The sequence below is a fragment of the Pezoporus occidentalis genome, unplaced genomic scaffold, assembly GCF_034315485.1.
Source record: "Pezoporus occidentalis ecotype Australia unplaced genomic scaffold, CSIRO_AGI_Poc_V1 ctg89, whole genome shotgun sequence".
Taxonomy (NCBI): Eukaryota; Metazoa; Chordata; class Aves; order Psittaciformes; family Psittacidae; genus Pezoporus; species Pezoporus occidentalis.
In genome coordinates, this window is record NW_026916253.1 from 3,682,360 (window position 1) to 3,702,823 (window position 20,464).

Here is a 20,464-nt window from a genome sequence, read left to right on the forward strand (position 1 = left end):
GCACCTTTAAAATCTGGCCCCTGATTAAAAGTTACAAAAATCATAAATCCTAACCTGCTTTGAATGGTCTGAATTCAAGTGCTGTGAATTTGTTTTTCCTTTAAGTAACTTTCCTCAGAAATTCAAGTAAAAGGAGCCTGAAACACACTTCCTGAAATGCAAGCTTCATTTTAGCTTTTTGGGAATTAGAAAAGGTAACAGTTGCATACTATGCCTAACTTTTTGCATTCCTTTCTGGAATAGGGAGTTCTGTTGTGCAGTTTAACCACTTACGGCTTTCTCATTAACCTGGTCTGAAGTTATGAAATCGATTTTCAAGAGCTTTTTTGGTCTTTCTACAAACCTGGATTAGGATCACTGAACTTTCCACACAGTACATATAATGTGCTACCTGAATGTGTGCAGCAGTAACATATGGTACAGTTGGTTATAACTATTTTACCATCTGTTCTATCTGAACCCTAACCTTGATAATCCCGTTCAGCTTTTCTTGATAACTGCCGCAGTTCTTAAGATTTTGGCTTCTACTTAACCTTGTAAAATTAAATTGCAGCAAAATGCACAGCTGGATTATACGCTGCTCTTCAGACGCCTTTGCTGCTCCCCAGGTGACTTAATTTGGTCAGGGTCTTAAATACAGAATCCCTACAAAATCACAGTAGTCTTTTCTTTTTTTTGTTTGTTTGTTTGTTTTTCCAGCTAGTAAGACAAACAACAACCAGAACATTCCTTATTCTGAAAAACATTGCTCAAGATCCTGCTATATTCTTTACATATTCATTTATAAAGCACTTGGTTTTCATTATGCAGTGCATCACCTTCAATGGAACTACAGTGGACTCTCCTTTCCGAGAGCAAACTTCCAAATTTTCAGCCATGCTCCCCACAGTGCTTGACTCAGTCTCTAATCAACTCACACTATGAAACACCATTACCATAACACCTTACCATCTTCCTAACTCTGCATACTCATAAACAGTAGCATCATACTGAAAAATAAAATGCCAATTTTATGGCAATATACATTAAATCCTCTCTAAAGTTCAGAAACCCAGACAGATTATGTAAATTGAGAGAGGACCTTTAGCAATTCTGTAATTACTGGTGGTGGGGTTGATTCTGTGTTTTGTTTTTTTAAGACTTGCATGCCATGTCATCAACCGCTATTTCATATAGATGTTGGAATTCAAAAGTCTAAGCTTTAAACTCTATGGATTGCCAGAACAGCTCATCTAGTGTACTGCTTTCAAATATAATGTCTTTCTTGTTTACAAAAACTCACAGGATAGCTACATAGTAATTAAAATCCATGAAAGGCCATGGCTTTAGTGTAATTTATACATACCCATACAAAACTACTATGTACACACAGACATATGGAAAACAAATACATATTTAATAAATACTGATGATAGCCACAAGACTATATACACCTCTAGTTTTTATTATATGTAAATAAAGGATTACCACCTGACAGTACTAGTTCTTATGGATGACGAAATTGAAGAAAGAATCAAATATGGCTATTACCAATTACTGTTTTACAATATCTAGATTCAACTCCAAATATTAAATCATAACAGCCCAGTAAACTTCTCTGACTCATTATCAAATGAACCAGACTGTAATGCCTACACAATGTAAGCTACACTTGTAAAGAATACCTTTGTAAAATGATTCAACTTTTAAAATTAGTCCCTTCTCATTAAAAGTACTCGTATCTTCTCCATTTTGAAACACCGTATCATTTCTACAAGCATTTTCCCTTCTGATTTCTGTTTAGTATCTGGACAAAACAGGAATTCAATTTTCTGAATGTGTGAAATCAGTTCATGAGATATAATTTTGCTTTTTCACACATGAGTAGTTTAAATATGTTATTCAATGTTATCTTGAGGCATAAACATAAGGCATATAAGTTAGAGAAGTCAAAACTACATACTAGTCTGCTACCTCAAATGTATTTCAAAATATGCATCTGAAGGGTATCATAGAAACTATGCTGAATTTAGTTGTAATCCAGGTCTATTCTACAAATAGCATACGGTGACTATAGAGTCCCTGAATATACATATATAATTCCATACATATTTTCCAGCTACACAAAAGCATCTGTATTTTATAGCCATACTTGGGGGAAGGGAGAAGTACTTCTTTTCTTTTGGAGTCTATGCTAAAACAGCCTCCTTCTTCCCTATACAATGCAAGAGAAATAAAAGCTTTAATGTGTAACAACTAGAGTTTACACTTCACCTTTCCACTACAAATACATAAGGACTTAAGCTCAGCTCCCCCACCCCCCTCCTCCCAATTTTCTTTTGCATTCAAATATTTCCACCTCTGCATAAAAATGACTTTTATTATGCCGTTTCACAGACTTTCCTATGTTGGCACCCCAGGAGCTAATTCTGATTCACAAAACAAAAACATCTAATTACCCCAGCTGCATAATTCATTGGTCCATAAATAAAGTTGGCCAACCCATGATCTTATCTGACAGACTCTGGGGAGCACTTGTGGGAATCTCACTATGGGAGAAACACTGGTCAGGGGTGGCGGCAGCCGCTGGGCTTTACAAACAGAGGTCAAGTGCTCCACTTGAGTGTCTTGGTCTCACCAAGGAGAAGGAGGACAAAGGAGAGGATGCTGCTTTGCAACCTGGAACCTGTACACTTGCAGGCAGTTAGTCTGTCTTTGGTTGATCAGCCTGTCTGCAGGTAGATCATTTAACGAGAGGTTTCTACCTGAGCTGTGATCCTCCACAGCTTCACGCACTGCAATAAGCTATATGCACTTTGTGATTAACTGAATTGCAGTAGTGGTGAGCAAGAGAAAATACCTGAATTGGCAATACTGTAAGTATATACTACAGGTTTGCTTCAATTGCATCGAGAGACAAGACTGTAATTTGAAAATAAGACACTGCTCAGAAGACAGAAACGAAACCCACTTATTGAATATTCCTTACTTTGCATCTATTTTTCCTACAAGGCTGATGAAAAGCTATATACGTTCACAATATCCTGGCAAACTTCCCAGCAGAAACAGAAACCTTTTACACTGTCTGAAAAGAATTTCTGCAGGACCTTTTATTATTGCTTGTTTAATTTACCAGAGCTGCTCTTAAGTTCCATCTAACCTTTGAAAAACAGCATCCTGTTTGTTTTCATGATCAAGTATTTGCAATTCACTGAATTAAAAATGAAGAGGAGACCTGGGTGACTTGGTGCCAGTAAAACACCTTATGGTCTCCCATGAATTCCACATGGAAAGAAGTAATATTTAAGAGAACTATGAATTGGGCATTTTGTTGGTGTAACATTTTATTACACAATAAAGACTAGGCCAGAAAACATTTCAATTCTCAACCATGGTTTTTTTCTGTGTTGAACAAACATGAGCGGCAGAGAGACGCATCAACGCAGTAGCTAAGGCACTATTCATCTTCCAAATCCCACACCCAGGCTGGCACCACTTGGCAACAGACTCTTTCTCACTAGAAATGTCATCATGGAGCTGGGAAACCTCCTTGCCAAATATGTTTTTGAAACAGATGTATTTTTGCTAAACATTTTATTCTTTGACAAAAACGTATTTTGAGAGAGAAAGTTTCATCGCAATTTTTTTTCACCAGCTACAATAACAAGAAGTCAGACTTTTAGGGCCTAAGTGGAGAAAGTTGCTTGGACTGTGCCTCGTTGATATAGAGAGGAGGCCTTCCTGGCTAAAGCAATGACTATTACTGCAATGGGTATATATGTCTATTATCCATTGCTCTGTCCTGGTTTACCTGTGTTTACCGTAAAATAATATGCTACAGGTCCCTTCTGACTGTGGCATTCAGAGCAAGGCTAAAGATGGGACCAAAATTTGCCTCATCCTCTTCAGCTGCTCTTCACAGCTATGTCTGAAGAACTGCTTCACGTATTTAAGTAGTAATTAACAACAGAAATGTTTAGAATAAACGAGTAAGGACAGGACATTTGAAAAAGAGTTAACAGATGTCCTTAAAATTGCTGCTGGCCTAATAACATTGCTGCAGTAATTTATGTGATGTGCAGTTTATTTAGCTGCTGCAAACATACAGGGTTATAATAATCATAAGCAGGTTGCATAAAGCACAATACATCCTGGATGCTTAACACAGTGTTAAAAATAATCCCAGAAACATCATGCCTTAAAGATATTACATGTGCAATATCTTCTACAACCTGTGAAAAGCTAGCCAGAAAGCATCTTTCAGGCTTAAAAAAATTATTAAAAAATATAAAACCCCAGATTCGAGAACTGTTTTACGGATAATTTTGCCTATATTTTGGGATAGCAAACATTCAGTTCAAACATCAGATCCTGGCATACTTCAGTAAGCTATCAGCACAGCAGTGCTGCCTTTTTTTCCTTTGAAAAATGAAAGAATTAAATTCAAAACAAACAATTTCAATTTAACACCAAACTACAGGATAACCAATCTTAAAAATGTCAAATTGTAATGGATCTTAATACCCATATAAAACACAAAAATAGTGGCATTGTTCCTTGGTAATGCATAGCAACCTTACAGAATTTCAGTGAAGGAGAAAGAAGGGAAAAACACCTTATTACTTCTAACTCCTGCGAGCCATTTTGGTCTCCAAAGGTTTTAGACTGCCTCAGGCCATGTGTCTGCAGTGTTTCGGGAAATGACTTGCCTTCGCACGAACACTGCTATGTTCTGCAGCACTGCTGCCCCCCAGCATCCCCGCTCAATTTCTATTTAACTCTTCCTTACCTGTATCAGCCTTTTTCCCCCTTTTCTGCAGCAAGATTTCAGAAGAGTTTTGCTTAAAAAAGGGAAAAACACACACAAAGCCACAAACCAAAACCCCTCTTCCTTTTCCTGACAACTTTTCTTAGAAGCAAACAGGACCAGAATTTATAAATCCTTGAGAGAAAACAGAAATCAATTCTAAACTAAAATATTTGGAATCAAAACTATTTTAGCTGGCAATCATCATGGAGCTTTGAAGTCTGATATTGTTCAAATGTTTGTCTGGTTTACCCCAGTTAACAGCAAATAGGTAGACAACAAAAAATCATCAATATACCCATAAAAACAATGGCACTACTAAAATCCTTCACCTATCAGTGTATTTAGATTTTTAATTACATTCTCAGCACCACATTACAGATTATGATTAAGTCCTTCGATAAGGCCTCAAAACTATTAACTGTTTTGTCTTAGCAGCAGTGTATCAGAATAGGAAATAACCTATCTAATATAGAAGGAAAGAGAAAGACTTAATCCTCCCTATATTTTTTTAAACTCACTTAGAGATGTTTTGTGCTTCCCTCTGTTTTCTGTAAAGATTCAAGGCAATGCACTGTGAGCTATTTTGCTTGACAGCTTTTTTAAAAACTTCTCCAAAATTCTTAGCCAAGGTCACTACTGATTGACTCAAAATATGATGGTGTATGAGGCTACTAAAATATTCTGTTCATCTCAGAGGTTTAGTTAAGCAGCTCTAACTAAGAGGAAAATCAGTATAATACTTCACAGTGAGGAAGAAAATGGAAGTATAGCAGTTAAGTGGTTAATGCAATTCCTAAGTGTTCAGCAATCATTGCAATTTAGTGCCATTTCGATTATTACACAATAAACAGACCATGTTGTCTGGAAGCAAATTTTTATGAGTATAGCTGAAGGGGTTGCAACTTATTTAGCTGCTGAAACTCTAAGGGAAAGAACATTTCTGAATGCTAACACTACAGATCAGAAATATACAGGTACACTAGAAAGGTTATTTTTAGGTCACTACTATGGTAACTAACCACACTGACCTTTAAAATTAGTATGCAGTTCAAGAAAAATGAAGTTCAGTAAAATGTTCTTTAAACAGGATCACTTTAATAAACAATATTGCACATCCTTACAGAACAATGCTGTCACTTTTTACAGCTATTAATTTTACTTCTGTATCGCAGCATCATAATATAATGTATAAGGATATCATGATGTAGAACTGACTAGGAAAAAACATGCAAACACCCAGAAAATTGTTAAACTATTATTAATTTATGTTCAAAGAACTGAAAAAAAAAAAAAAAATAATAGCTGTATTTATTTTTGCCATTTATTTCACAAAACAAAATTGATAGCTGGAGATGGTCAGTTTTTCATATTATGTGAAGTCATGGAAACATTAGTAACTGGAATACCTAAAATCAACCTACTTTGTCTCATTTTGTTAAAATACAGAATTTTAAGTGGATTTCAAAAGCAAATCTAGTTCTGCAATTTATACATTCAAACACGAATAAGTGAGAGTGGTGTTCAGGACAGATGAGACAAATAGCTTGAAATTAAAAGTGTATGGCTAATGCCGCACGGACTCAATAAACGAAACAACATTGTGAACAGAGTACCATTAGTGCCAATGTACTAATGTTTACTTAGACTAAACATCAATTAGAATCATGGTTTTAATAAATAATATATTATGTGTCAGTCCATTAGGTAAGAAATGGAAACCAAATTTTGGCTGGTCATAAAGGTGTGCTGCTGGCAGTTCAACAAAACCACCATTACTGAGAATATATTAACAAGTAGTATGCTGAAACTTGGAACGATCCAATTACCCTGTCAACTTAGAATCACCAAACACAGAACACAACTGCTCTAATTTCATTGATATTAGTCTCAGACATATTTGAAACAGTTTATAATGCTATATCAAATGGCTGACTGTAAACCAGATATATACTTAGAAAATATTATATATACACACACACATACATGTCTAAGTGTGTGCATACAGGAAAATACACAAGCATTTCAGTAGAGGTTATATTATAGACCTTTTTTCAAACTGCAGCTCTTTCAGAAGAACAAAAAATGAATTTTAAAAAGGGAAAATTATACCTGTATTTTCCAAGACTCAATATGCTTCTGAGTAACACTGCTCTTGAAGTGACTTTTAAATGGCTGGATCACAATTTCTATGAAAAAGGGGAAAAAAAATCTCTACAGCTACTGGGATTCTGGGTCACCAGTACATTTTTCCTGTGATCCCTGAATACTGTATTATACCTACACTTCTTTGTTCGTCACAGACAGGATAGATGGATGCTGGTCAATCAGTAACTATATCAACCTTTAAGTCCCATCTAAAAATGAGCTCTGTTACAATATATGCCCTACAAAGACACAGCAAGAACAGGCACAATTAGCAGTCTGGAAAAAAAAAAAAAAAAAAAGGATGATAAGCTGTTCTGATGTCTCTACAACCAGGGAACCTCAGTACAGCCATAGGAGTGAGCTGGTCCACTTCCCAGGGCCACCCAGGAAGCTGCAACTCATGGCAAGTGGATACAAAACTGTGTCAAGGACTATAAACATGGATAAAAGAACTAATCTTACAGATGCTGGATTGAATGTTAATGTAAATGTTTTCCAGGTTAAAAATTAAATTGAGAAAGCACAGAAATATGCATCTAATCTGTCCATGTTTTTAACCATGCACCCAAGGCAAGCTGATTCCTCTCCAATGGTGCTGATGGAGCTACACTAGCAGCCACACTCCCTGACGTTGTTTTTTCTTTCTAATAGTTACAATACCTTTTCTTACTAAAATAAAAAATGAAGCAGTCTATAAACATGTAGTGACATGGGAACGGGGTCTTGTTTCCAAAAATGTAACACATAATCCTCAACTTCACTTTTCTGAAAATTTAAGACCCACTGGTTAGCCTCCCCCTCTCTGTGCGCTAATTCTGCTGATAGTAAATAATCAAAATTGTCATTTTTTGAAAGCCAACCAAGTCTCTAAGCATTCTTCTTGACATCTTTTCAGCCAAGATTGCTTTTAGCTGTTGGCCACTGAATGAGCTTATTTAAGGAATGGAAGGTTGCAAGTGTGCCAGCCAGATGAGCATGCTAAGCAGAAAGGGAACAAGCTAACACAACAGGTAGAATGCCTATATGGAAAAGATTTCCGCCAAATAAGTCTCTCATCAGCAAAGACCACCGGCAAAGACATTTTTTCTGCTGTACTGCATATGCTGCAATCTCCAGATTTATGTTAAAAGAGATCCAGGTTCTGACAGGTTATTTTTCATTTTTCTACCTGACTGGTATTTACACAAACCCAAATTTCAGTTAAAACAAAACAAAACAAAACAAATACTCATGTACGTAGTCATTTAGAAGTAAGGTTCTACCAATATCACGTTTTCCAGTCTGACATAAGAGAAACATGAAGCAAAAATAATTACTGTCTGACTCTAGAAGAAACAATGGTGATTAACTACACAGATTTAGCTTTAAAATACAGATTTCACTGCAATACCATCACCACATACAAGTATCCAGCTTTAAAAAGAGGTTGCTAATTCAAACGAGACAGTGGAGGGAGGGTTTGGGTGCATAAACATATATTCTTTTCATCTATTTAGTCTGCAAATCTACTTAAAATACAGTAAAATGAGGCAGCTCTAAAGACAGAAATATAAGACTGTCAAATGAACAAACTTTTTCACTCTGCAGTTTTTATTTTATTATTAGATGCTATTCCTAACTTGTTAAAATTGATCAAATAGAAAGCTGTGAATAGAGAAAAAATTAAGCCAACTAGAAAAGTGTGACTTGGATTTAATATTTTATAATTGCCAAGGGACATACTGAGATCAATGAATTTTTGCCCGAGATGAACGTCAGAAAGAGATGTACTTCAGTCTTTTAGGGAACATTGGTCTATTTAATTCTTGTGTCTGATGCATGTGAAATATGCCTGTCTTGGCCTTCTTTCTTGCCTTAAGGCCATGCTGAAGGCAGACATTACCACTTTTAATAGGCCGCCATCTGAGGAATGGCAAGGGATCCAATAACCCATCGACTCTAATGGATTTGCCTGTTTATTCACTTACACCTTTTTTGCAGCTAATTTTAGTTTTGCATGCTGAGTTGTTTCACTTTAAATTAAATGAATAGAAACAAAGGGGAAAAGACTGTGCAGCTAATAAACCGTGATTATTTTCGAAGTTCTTCGCAACAGGATTCTCCATATACTAAGGTATATCACTTGAGAACAGATTCACTGCTGCGATTTCCACTTGTTGTCAGCATTAACAAAGCTTCTTTTAAATTTAGTGAGACAAAAAGTAGGTTATTATAAACTCTTGCTTACAATGTACTAATGATTTGCAGCAGTCTAAAGTATCCAGATTCAAATCATTATGAAGGCTGTGAGCATCTTCAAAGAATAATACAGGTAAAGTGAACGACTGTACAGTATTATCACCAACAAAAATAGCATACAGTTTAACCCTTCACCCCTTTGCGGATCATATGTATCACTTCATGCACTACTTTCAAACCAAACAGAGACCCTCTAGATACAAAGGAACTCTGAGTAGTAAAAAATTTCACTGCATTTGATCCTTAGGAAAAATATACATTACAGGCTAAAACTTATTAGGGGATGTAATCTCTGTATTAATATTTCGTTACTCTACAGAAAAGTTCTTCCTCCTTTTCGCTGGGAGAGCCTCTTGCACATCACCCTCCACAGCTTTCTGGTCTACTGTTCATTAACCTCTTTCCAGACCCATCCCTTCGGGAAGGCTGAAAAGAAACTACTCAGGGTCTATACCTGCAAGCCTGAGCTTCTTCTTCCGGTAACACCTTTTTTGTAACAGCCTTTGTTACAAAGAAGCCTCTTATCCAAATCTGGTTGAATCTCACGGTCCCCAGAGCTCCCCGGTCTCCATCAGTTAGGAGAGCAGTGGATAACGACCAGGTGTCACCTGCTGACGACAGATCATTCACTGAAGCTGTCAGGAGCCTTTGTGTCCCCACCCCGGGGGAATGCATCCCTTCTGGGTACCCCAGCAGCCTTTTGACAATTGCCTGCCCTGAGGAAATCGGTGTCGCCTTTCTGGCGGCAAGTAACCAAATCCAGTCAGGAGTCACCTTTTTTTTTTTAATCCTTTTTTTTTTTTTTTTTTTTTTTAAGGAATAAAAATAATACAGCTTCTACTGCTGGAAAGAAGTAGACTGAGACCAAGCTCGGTCTCAGAGGTAACCAAAATACAGCACCTCCGGGGTCACCGCAGAAACAACTCCTGAACTGTGTCAATCCTCCTAGATTCCTACTTCACTGGTGTAAAAAACTTTTCTATAATGAAATTGCATAAAATGCAGCAGCACTTGGTCTTCTGTTTCCTCTTCGTGACAGAAATCTAAGTGTGTGATGCCTACAAAAGATAGTATGCTATAAGGCTTGTTGGGCAAATGGCAGGAATATGAGCCAACACTTGCCAGCCGCAACTCCATGCAGCTCTGTGCCACAGCTGCCAGGGAAAGTGAAGGTGCATGCAAAGATGCAGCAAGTTGCTTGCAGTTAGAGGGGGACCTGTGAACCCCTTCATTTAGAAAACCACACTTTATTAGGACTCTTCTGCTCCTGTAACACAGTATCTGCAGCACTAAACTGCAGTAAAATAACGTAAAACCTCTCTGTTTTTAGAGAAACAGAACAAAAAAGGGCCCGTACCATTTAGAAGGGACCAGAGTGATACCAATTGCTAATGCAGAAGGAAAGCAAAGCAGTTACAAGCAAGCATGTTTTGGTTGGTTGTTTTTTTTGTTTTTTTGTTTCTCTCTAGCTGGTTATGTTTTCTTTTAAGGGATTACTATGAACCTGGCATCTCCTTGTTTTTGCCACAGATTCACCTCCTTTTATACCATTTGCTGATCTTTTACAGATTCTTTAATAACACGATATGACATGGAATCAACTCAGAAGCTTTACCAGGGCTTTTGGGCTGGATTTGAGGCTTGGTTTATTGTCACTCAGTGGCTTACCAGACACAGAAGTATGTATTTGAAAGGACGATCCACCCATCGTGAGAATTAGTATCTTAGATTCACATTCATTTTATTGCTAGTGAATCTGTTTTCTCTCAGAATTGAGACTGAAATGGGAGACCTTTTTTCTGACACAAAGCCCTTAAACAAGAACTAAAACTAAGGCTCCTCAAATAATTTCAAACAGATCTACATATCTAAAGCATATATCTGTTTATGAGATGAATATTTTTTGATAGTTACAAATTCAGCTTTCCTTCTAAAATGTTAACTCAGGCCTATTACTTAAATGTCTCTAAACCACCCAAACTAATAGAACATTCTACAAGCCCACAGACAAGTTAAAATAATCTGTCTGCTTCAGATAATGTTTACATGAATCTGCAAAATAGGAGAAGTTACATAGCAGCAGAATATTTTTTTTTCCCCCAAATTGTATTTGTAGACCTGGATACTAACTCCCAGACACAGTGTGGAAAGAAAAATGGGAACAACAGACTGAAGTTGGGATTGATTTACTTCATTAGCTGGGATTACAAGTTTAACTTACAAACCAGAGGTCAAAATTTCTCATTAACAAGGGGGCCATGAATAGCTGCAGGGCTTGGTTCAAGAGGAGACCACTCTTATTACTAACTACACATTTCAATCTGTCTTTGATGTTCTCCTTCTACCCTCCTCCCTTTTATTTTTTGGCAGAGGAGTTGATTTTAATTGTAGCTATACAACACAGCTCAGTTTGCCTGAGAGCCAGCCTCCACATCTGCAGTGAGTGCAGTTCTAGTGATATTGGGTGCAGTCCATAGCTTAGGGCTAATTTTAATGGCTCCCCTTTTCATACAAGGCTCAGATTGTTTTCCACGTGATTCCTGTTAATTTAGCTGCAGGAAAGGGCATCAGTTTTCCTTGTGAGTTTCTGATCCATACTTCTAAAACTAGGTGAAATGTATTAAGAAAGAAAAATGATCACAAAATAAGAGATACAATTTTTCTACTATCTCTTTAAATTGATAAAGCAAGTAATCTCACTATTTTAATAGCCAAAAGAGAAATATAAGATACAAACAGCATTTTTCTTATGTCTGTATTTGGTAAGCCTTCAATTGATGAAATGCTGTAAAGAAGCTTGTGAAATCTCTAACAATGTTAAAAGAGGTTAAAAGAGGAATTCTTAAACATCTGTATATTGCACATTTTCAAAATATACAAACTCAAACAAAGATTTCACAGTATGTTTCTCAAAGCAAGGAAGATTTGTGTGCATTATGGCAGCAGATTGTGTAGTGCACCATCAAATAATGAACTATTTAGTGCATATTTTCTATTTTTGATGAACAGAACTGAAATAACTAAATAGTCAAAGGCAGAGTACTGAAACAGATGAAGAGTGCTCATTCCACAGGACCTACTACAGTTTTTACATGAAAACATGCCACTGATGCTGGTTATACAGCTGAAATTTTCATATATTACATATAGTTAAAATCATAATCAAATTTGTCTCCACAATCGAAGTTATACTCTATATAGTTGTAACTGCCTTTAAGCACTGCAAAATTCAAAAACCCTGAAAAACTGAGCATAGTCAAATTTTACGTTTTGAAAATGACACAGGTATCATTTTTTGCAGAAATACAGTGTGATTGATAGCATTTTTTCATAATTTAAATGTAGAAAAAAATTGCTATGGTAATGGTTACTGAAAAGATTTTTCATAGATATACAGCGTCTCCTTTTTGTTTATACACACCTATTTTGACTACGAAGAGATATCATCTCCAACTTCATACCTATTTATTATAGCAATGAAAGACAATTTTGCACATGGTAAATTCATACAGGCTTATGATGCAAAACCCTAAGGTGAAAAGACAGGAACAATTAGGTAGGTAATCTTAAGTGAGGACCAAGACAAATTTCTATTTATTCCAATAGCCAAAAATCCTGTCTATTATGCAGATCTGTTCTATGTTTCCCGTTTTCTACTGGGCCAGTTTTCACTCACATGTAGTAACACTTGAGGGTAGCATATATTAAATCACTTTGTTTTACTTGTTTATATTAGCAGTTGCTGTTAACACTCCATTTTCCAAGTTCTTCCAGTTGCCAGCCAGTGTTAAAGCATTAGAAAGTGTGCTTTTAATTCACATTTGGAGCCAAGTATTAACTTTTTTTGGTGGCCAAGAGTCTCCTTTTGTGCAAGTCTTCTATTACTAGTTTGTAACTAATCTGCTCAACAGAACTTTATAAAGACCCTTTGTTTGCTCCTGGAACCAGGATTTAGGGAGATACAAGGCGAGGCAGCCTCAGTGGGCTATCAGTTTCATTCCTGTTGGCAGCACAGGTCAAGGCACTGGCCACGACTTCCAGTCACCTTTACAAAATCTGCTAAAGCGTCAGTAAGGTCTTATCAACACGGGGTGCAACAGCTACCTTCAAGTTTCAACAGGGGGTTATCTTAACAACTAGACATCTTTAGAAGGTCATTACCGCAGTCTAATTTCAAACTGGCACCAAAATGAAGGGTTGTCTTTGTGCAGGATTAATTTAAAAACCTCAGGATTTGATGTCAGTGGGAAATAACCAGCGTGGGACTCATAATGCTGCCTTCTCCTGCTTCTGGCCAGCACCTAGGGCTAATTTCTTAGGAGATGAAAACTATGACAAGCCCTTCAGTTAAGCTGAAAGCAGGCAGCAGTCCAGTAACACCCACAGGCCTCAGAGGCATCCTGTGACCCCCTTAGAAAAGTCACATTCACTTTGCTCTTGAGAAAGGAAAAATAATGCTAGAGGCATTTTGTTTTAAACCATGTGAAATAAGGAAATGTGAGGATGTGAAAATGAAGTGAAAAAAGTTAGAATTCATTTCCTCCCTTTGCAATGGCTTAGAAGCAAAACTGGTTCATTTTGAAAGTGTGTGTAAAAATCTGATACATTCACCAGTAGGCAGTGACTACAAAATGCTTAAGGTAAAATATGTAAATATGTAAAATAATCTCTTGAAAACCATCTCCTTTTGTGCTCGAAAGCATTTGGTAAAAGCATCTTTATTTCTCAGCAGCATTAATAGACAGTCAGGAAGAAAAGTTACTTCTTGTCAAAACAAAAAAATAACAACAGAATTCAAGGTGCTAGAAAAATATTTTGAAACAAATCTGCCAAGTACTGAAAGGGAAGAAAATTAATGCGTAAATTCCTTGGATGACTTCTGCCCTTTTAGTATTAATCTGAATAATAATAAAGGAACATGTAAATTACTCTCAACATTTTAAAGGGGTTATTTTAACTATCATAGACTTAAGGCAAACCTAATCTGCCAAGTCTTCACTCTCATTTCACTCTAAAACTGTGCCTCACTTTTTTACTCCTATTATGCCTTTTAACTAAGTTAAGGCTTTTTATCTCCTCCTTAAGCAGATCCAATCTCACTTCCTTGTTCATACTAAAGACGTCTACACAAATGTACATTCAGCCTGTTTATTACTTGCTACAGACAGCTAATCTTCTTCCAAAATACCCTCCTTAATAAAAGGTTACACTTTGAGTAAAGGTACACTTTAGAATGCTTAAATTAAGAGTATGTGAATACTTAAAATTTTTATCCTTTGTCCTAAATTCTTGAGCTGTACTATCGACCATATAATCAAAACCAAGCAACAGAGAATTCATGAACATTGACACATCTTTCAGAAAATGCTTCACAAGTGAGGTCTCAATTACAGAAAATGAAATCCAGCATTAAAAAAAAATTGCCTTGACTTTTTTTGCTTATTTGAAGAAAAAGGAGAATAGGTAAGGAAAAGCTCAGGTAAGGAACATGCAAGGAAGAAGACAGAAAACAACAGCAAAAGATGGGAATCTTCAGTTACTGCAACACACAGGTATGGAATGTTCTTTCTAGAATAAGACTGCTGGGAACTGGCTGGAAAAATTCATATGGCATCAGACTCCAACACAGTAATGTAACTACATAAACACCTACACTAAAAAGGAAATAGCAGTAAATTTTAATTATTTTGAGACATGACAGAATATATACAGTCTATTTTCTTGAAAAAAAAATCTTTCAAATTAAAAATTTTCCAACATGAATAATAATAAATCATAAAATAAAGTATTTGTAGTATCTGAGCCCCAAAGCCAGGCTGTCCCATGTTCATTTATGGACAGACAGACACTTTACTATGCTGTCAAAAACTTCTTACTATCACCCGAGAATCAACACTATGAGAAGTTGAAAGGAAATTTGAGAAGTTGTTAATGCCAAAGAATGACATATCCAAAGCCTTCATTCAGCATTCTCTTTTCCACAGTACTGCAGTTAAATGGATAAACAGTAAGAATGGGAAAAAGATGGTCTGTGTCTGTATGAAAAGGAATCCAAACACTGCTGGATTTTCCTCCCTGTCACCCACTCAAAGCTGTATTTTTTCAGTAAATTGAGGATGGAACAATGCATCTTAACATGCTTTTGGTATGCAGACAAATTATTAATCTTTGAAGGTATGATTCTGTAGAATTTTTAAGTCTGAAGTGCTCATTTGAATTAAAGTATTTAGAGAAATTGGTATTCTTTTTTTTTACCTAGGACAGCTATAGTTAATAGGTCAAAACATAATTTGCCTGTCCTGTTTGAGCTCAGAGACATTTGTACAAGTGTCACAATCATTCATGTGACACTTGTCTGCTTTATTATTCCATGCCAAAAATAAGCAAATGTTTACAAGATTTTTTTCTCTGAAGCATACAAAGAAGATACAAGGAAGAGACATGAATAAGCATACACAGGGAAGCTGAATAGATACCAAAACTGCTACTTCACAGCACCCTTTTTAAATCTAAGCTTCTCCTCCCTGTGTTTCTCAAATTGTCATTAAATTATTATAAGGATCTTTATAATCAGCTCAGTTATGGTCAAGAGCGCATTGGACTGTAAATTTAAATCTCTGGTCCTCCCATCAGCTATTCACTTCCTCAAGGCATGGAGAACTTTCATGACTGGAGGAACCTGAAATATCTTGAGTACATGGGCACATGGACTCCACCTCATCAGTTTTGAAAGACCGAGTGTGTATACAAACTCTTTGATGGCAACTGCAGCACAACTAAACAGCTTCTTTCTGTAATTCCTGTATTTTAATTTCACAGCTGTTCTTTACTGAGACTTACACATATAACCATTGCTAGAAAACTATAAGAAAGTTAATAATTGTTAAAGGGTTACACAATGATAATTGTTCTATTTCTCCTGAACTGCCAATACTGATTTTGCTGTGAGAGGGGATTATAGAAAGAAATGGAACACTAGAGACAGGAAAGTACTGTTACCAAAATAATCTAACAAATGCAAATACTGCTCACAGTATTAACAAAAGTGTCGAGTCTAAGACTATAGACAGATGTTAGCTTTGGATCCAGCTGTGCTGATCAAAGGCTTTATGCCCCCCAGCTGCTCCTCACTGCCCCCTGCTGAAGTTATTATCCTGAAGATCTGCCAGCTCCCTAATTCACTTCAGGCAATATCAGCCTGTCGAACACATAGCACCTATTTACATTATTTAGAATAATCCAGTTGATTTTGTCTGAAGTGAATACACTTGAACAAACCGTTCCACTGTCAGAGCTTCATGGTGGTGACCTCTGATAAGAATTCACATGGATGGCAACTAGTATAGTTGCTTGCATTGTGCTTGTCTTCCTGATGCCCTAGAAAACAGTCACTTCTAAAATACCATCTCCCCAGTAATATAAATAAAAAGCGTTTTAAAAATCAGCTAAGCAAATAAAGCAATGCCTAAAACCTGATTATTTTATTTACTCAACAAAACCACCTATTTTCCTACTGAACTACACATAGGACTTAGAATAGCACTGATACCTGAAAACAGCACAAACAATAATGATATAGATCTCCCATCAAATGTGCACAGCACCAAAATCATCACCTTTGTTCAAATAAGGCTTGTTAAGAAATCACTAAGAGTAAAAACTTAAACCATAAGCCAAAACACCATTAGGTAATTCTCGGTTTTGAGAGAATAGATTATGCCTGACTCAACTTTCACATTAAAATAAGCTGAGATTTTTGCTAATAAAGACAAATCTAAATATACAAATCAGGTAACATTTTGAGCTGCAGACTCCATATCTAGCTCTAAAATAGCCCCTTTCCAATGTGTAAATGCACTGTAAATCAGTTTTGGTTTTGGGTTTGTTTTTTTTTTTTTCTAAATTTGCAGGAGAATTTTGGATCATCTTCCATTTACTTTTTGGAGGGATATTCAAGACATAAAACACACACTTCCCAACCTTACCAAAAGGTGTCTACTATTACACCACACATGTTAAAAAGGTTTTTTAAATAGTAAATACTCAGCGCAACCATAATTTCAATTGGATTTCAGCCTGCTCTGGTAAATTCTCTTTTGAGGTGACAAACTGGAAGCACCTGAATTCATTACAGCCTGATTAATTATGCTGCTTTCATACAAAGGGGAGACTTCAATCAGAAATGGTAACCTTAAACAGTTCCTGTGCAGCAGTGTACCAGAGTATCAATCCCAGATCCATACACCTTTCATTTGCTTCATGAATTCTTAGTAATTACTCTTTCCTTACCTATCATGTAGGTCAGCTGAACTGCAACTGGTTGAACAACTAAAGGAAGAGGTTTGCAGCGCTTTAGTTCTAGTCAACAGAATTTATACAAGTTAGTAGAAGTTACTGAAAACTCTATCTTCTACTCTCCACTTGCTTTCCACAACCTACACAATCACCCCTTTTCTCCTCTGACTAAACACTAAACAAAGCAGGAGTTTGGGGAATCAATGGGGAAAAAAAGGAGTACAGTCAAATGTCAGACCTCTTTTCTCATATAGCTGAGGAGTTGCCAAATTTTCATCTTTTACATCTTAGGAGGCGATTTTCTTAAGTTATCCAGAAACTGTGAACACCTGGCTATAACCTTCTCCTAAAGCAGGCCTCTCACCAGAACTTACAGATGACCCGAAATATACCCATACCTAGAAAGCAGAACTGGTTTTGTTTTCTTTCTTTCCAAGCCTGTTAACATGCAAAGACAAATTAATACAAGACAAGAATCAGACATATTTGTCTAAAATACACACTGCATAATTAAACTGAGCATGAAAACAAATCAAAGGTATATATGTTCAAATAGTATTTATTGTTTCTTTACATAAAGGAACAAGGAACTTGGCATATATTTCTTATGAATAAAGGCCCATCTTCACACAAAAGTACGGGTTATGAATAGCAATGAACAAGATAAGAACACATAAGATAAAGTCAACTACAGTAAGCCACAAACAGAAGCAGAGCCAGACTGACAAGGGAAGAATTCCATTCCTACTGGGCTACAGAGCATTCTCTATATAGTCATTCAACACCAATGCACACCATTTACACTGAAAAAGACACTTTAGAGAAGCATTTTTATATGCAAAGTTTGGAATATCTCTCTTTTTTTATATGGGTAATACTCAAAGCATATTTCTCTCTACAGACTTAGGTCTCTCGTGCTTAACATCTGTAACATGCCTGTGTGCTCTGGTGCTGACGGCAATTTAAAGAATTTGCTGTACCTACAGGATTGTATTATGGCGATCCTAGAGGGTATGACTAAAACTTGTTGAAATTAAGTTCGAAAAAAATATGTACATGTAAGTGATTGGTTAGGCTTTGGTTAAAGTCAAGAACAGGAGCTACTCCCAGGTCTGTCTCTCATAGCCAGTTGCCTCTGATGATGAATACACAGGGTTGACTGGTATCAGGTGCTTTGGATAAAAAGAGTAATGCAAAATATTCCTATAAAATGAAAAAAAACTGCCAGACCAACAGGCTTCCTTCTCTCATTTGAAGCTATCATTGTCCTGTATGAGCAAAATGTCCGGAAGATCACTTACGCTGTCACACTTAAGCAAAAGGAGCTAGCTCTACCTGCAAACAAAACGCAGTGACAAACCACCATCCCTCTTGCTCTTCACCTAGGGATGCCACTGCATTATTAGACTGATAGACCCAGGTAACAACATTCCTCTTTTAACTAGGTAACATAATGCTGCAGCTAACACACATCAAAAGAATTTACTCTCAAAAGTGTAAGAGGGAAGAACTACAGTACCAGTTTGCAAAGAAGAAAGTAAAAAGAGATCCTTCATTAAATAGTATTGTTTAAATACTTAAGGCAGCTTGTCCTCTAAATTATCTATCCAATTTCTGTAGACAGATGTCCATCATGGATAAGAGATTTAGATACTTAGAGTAAGAAGCAATCGGAAAATATTTTGTGAATTAATTAAAACAAGATGTGAAACTATATTACTCAGTAAATGGCTAACACATTTTTCTAAGGAGAATGAAATATAAATGAAAATTCAATGAGTTTATTTTCAATTATATGGTTGCCCTCTTTTCAACATGTTTCCCCAAAATTTAACCATGAAAAGAATACCTTTATATGTCTGAACAACAGAGGTTAAAGGATGTACTTAATATTTTACCAATTACTATTAGCTTTGATATCAGTATAGATACTGAAAGACAGAAATGTATGCACTCCAAACATACATAAGCCAGCCACAAATTAATCTTGAAAATTGCAGTAGGGATGGTATCTCTGTCCATGTCTTTGGCTGGCTCAACCAATCTGCTACAGCCATTCAACCAGTGAAATAAATTTCTATAATGACTTCACCATTTTAGGCTGCCTATCTGCAAGTTCTTACTGTCAACAGGAATTACTCTGTACACTGCAATTCCCCCATCGAGACAAAGTATGACTGTTGTAGTGTTCTGTTAACATGACATGCTTCTCATGTATCTGTATTTCAAATGTCAAGATGATACAGCACAGCCAGAGAAAAATGTTGTATTATCAGATCTAGAAGAACAATTCCCACTAAAGGGTAGACTTCAGAATAGGTAGGTAAAGCATTTTCTTTGATAAGCAATCTTTAGTTGGGTGTCAATTCTGAATAAGTTCTCCATGTTATGGTGTCTTTCTATGCAACTGGAGTGTAAGCGGCTTAAGGAGGATTAATCTGACACAGCTTGATTCGTCTGCTCTATGCAATGCTCATTCTAACCAGACATAAGTCAGGTAGCTCTGTCTTGAGAGCGAGAGAGTAGAGAGGGGAAAAAAGCTATTAGTGAGTTGCTATTGGCTTGGGTTTGTTTTGCTCTTCTGGAGGAAAACTGTTTCAGAAATTCAGTACAAATTGGAATTCTTCGGTTATACCAGTTGAATGCTGTAGATAAAAATGTACCTCTGAAAGCCTTAAAAAAAAGTGTATAATTTTTGTTAAGGCGCATATGATTACACATTTAATGTAAAAGGCAATGATCCTCAATATATAGTCTAATGAAATAACTCAGAAGTAAATTAGAGATGATGTAGCCTTGTTAAAAGAGTTATTTTGAGATTAGAAGACTTAAATTCATCATTTAAATAAAAGTGAATATACAATTTCGGAGAATCTGTAGTTGGAGAATCATTTTCACAAAAAGAAACACAGCTTTGCTATCTCCCAGCCAGCCACTTAGTACAATTTAATAGATTTACCACAGCAGTACATAAGGGCAGAAATATAGAAAATTATG

The 20,464-nt window shown here is 36.3% G+C and overlaps 1 protein-coding gene across 4 annotated transcripts in view; it reads right to left on the bottom strand.

Moving 5' to 3' along the window:
* The window catches only part of LOC134156620 (transcription initiation factor TFIID subunit 4-like), a 149,818-nt gene that overhangs the window by 15,846 nt on the left and 113,508 nt on the right, over positions 1-20,464 (bottom strand). Inside the window, exon 15 of one of the 4 annotated variants that reach the window (XM_062604851.1) lies at positions 9,609-9,780. The exons of the other annotated variants lie outside the window; for them this stretch is intronic. Within the exon in view, the coding sequence (XP_062460835.1) occupies positions 9,748-9,780 (33 nt within the window). The 3' untranslated portion in view covers positions 9,609-9,747. Of the gene's footprint in view, positions 1-9,608; positions 9,781-20,464 lie in introns of those variants that run through there. 4 annotated transcript variants of the gene reach the window in all.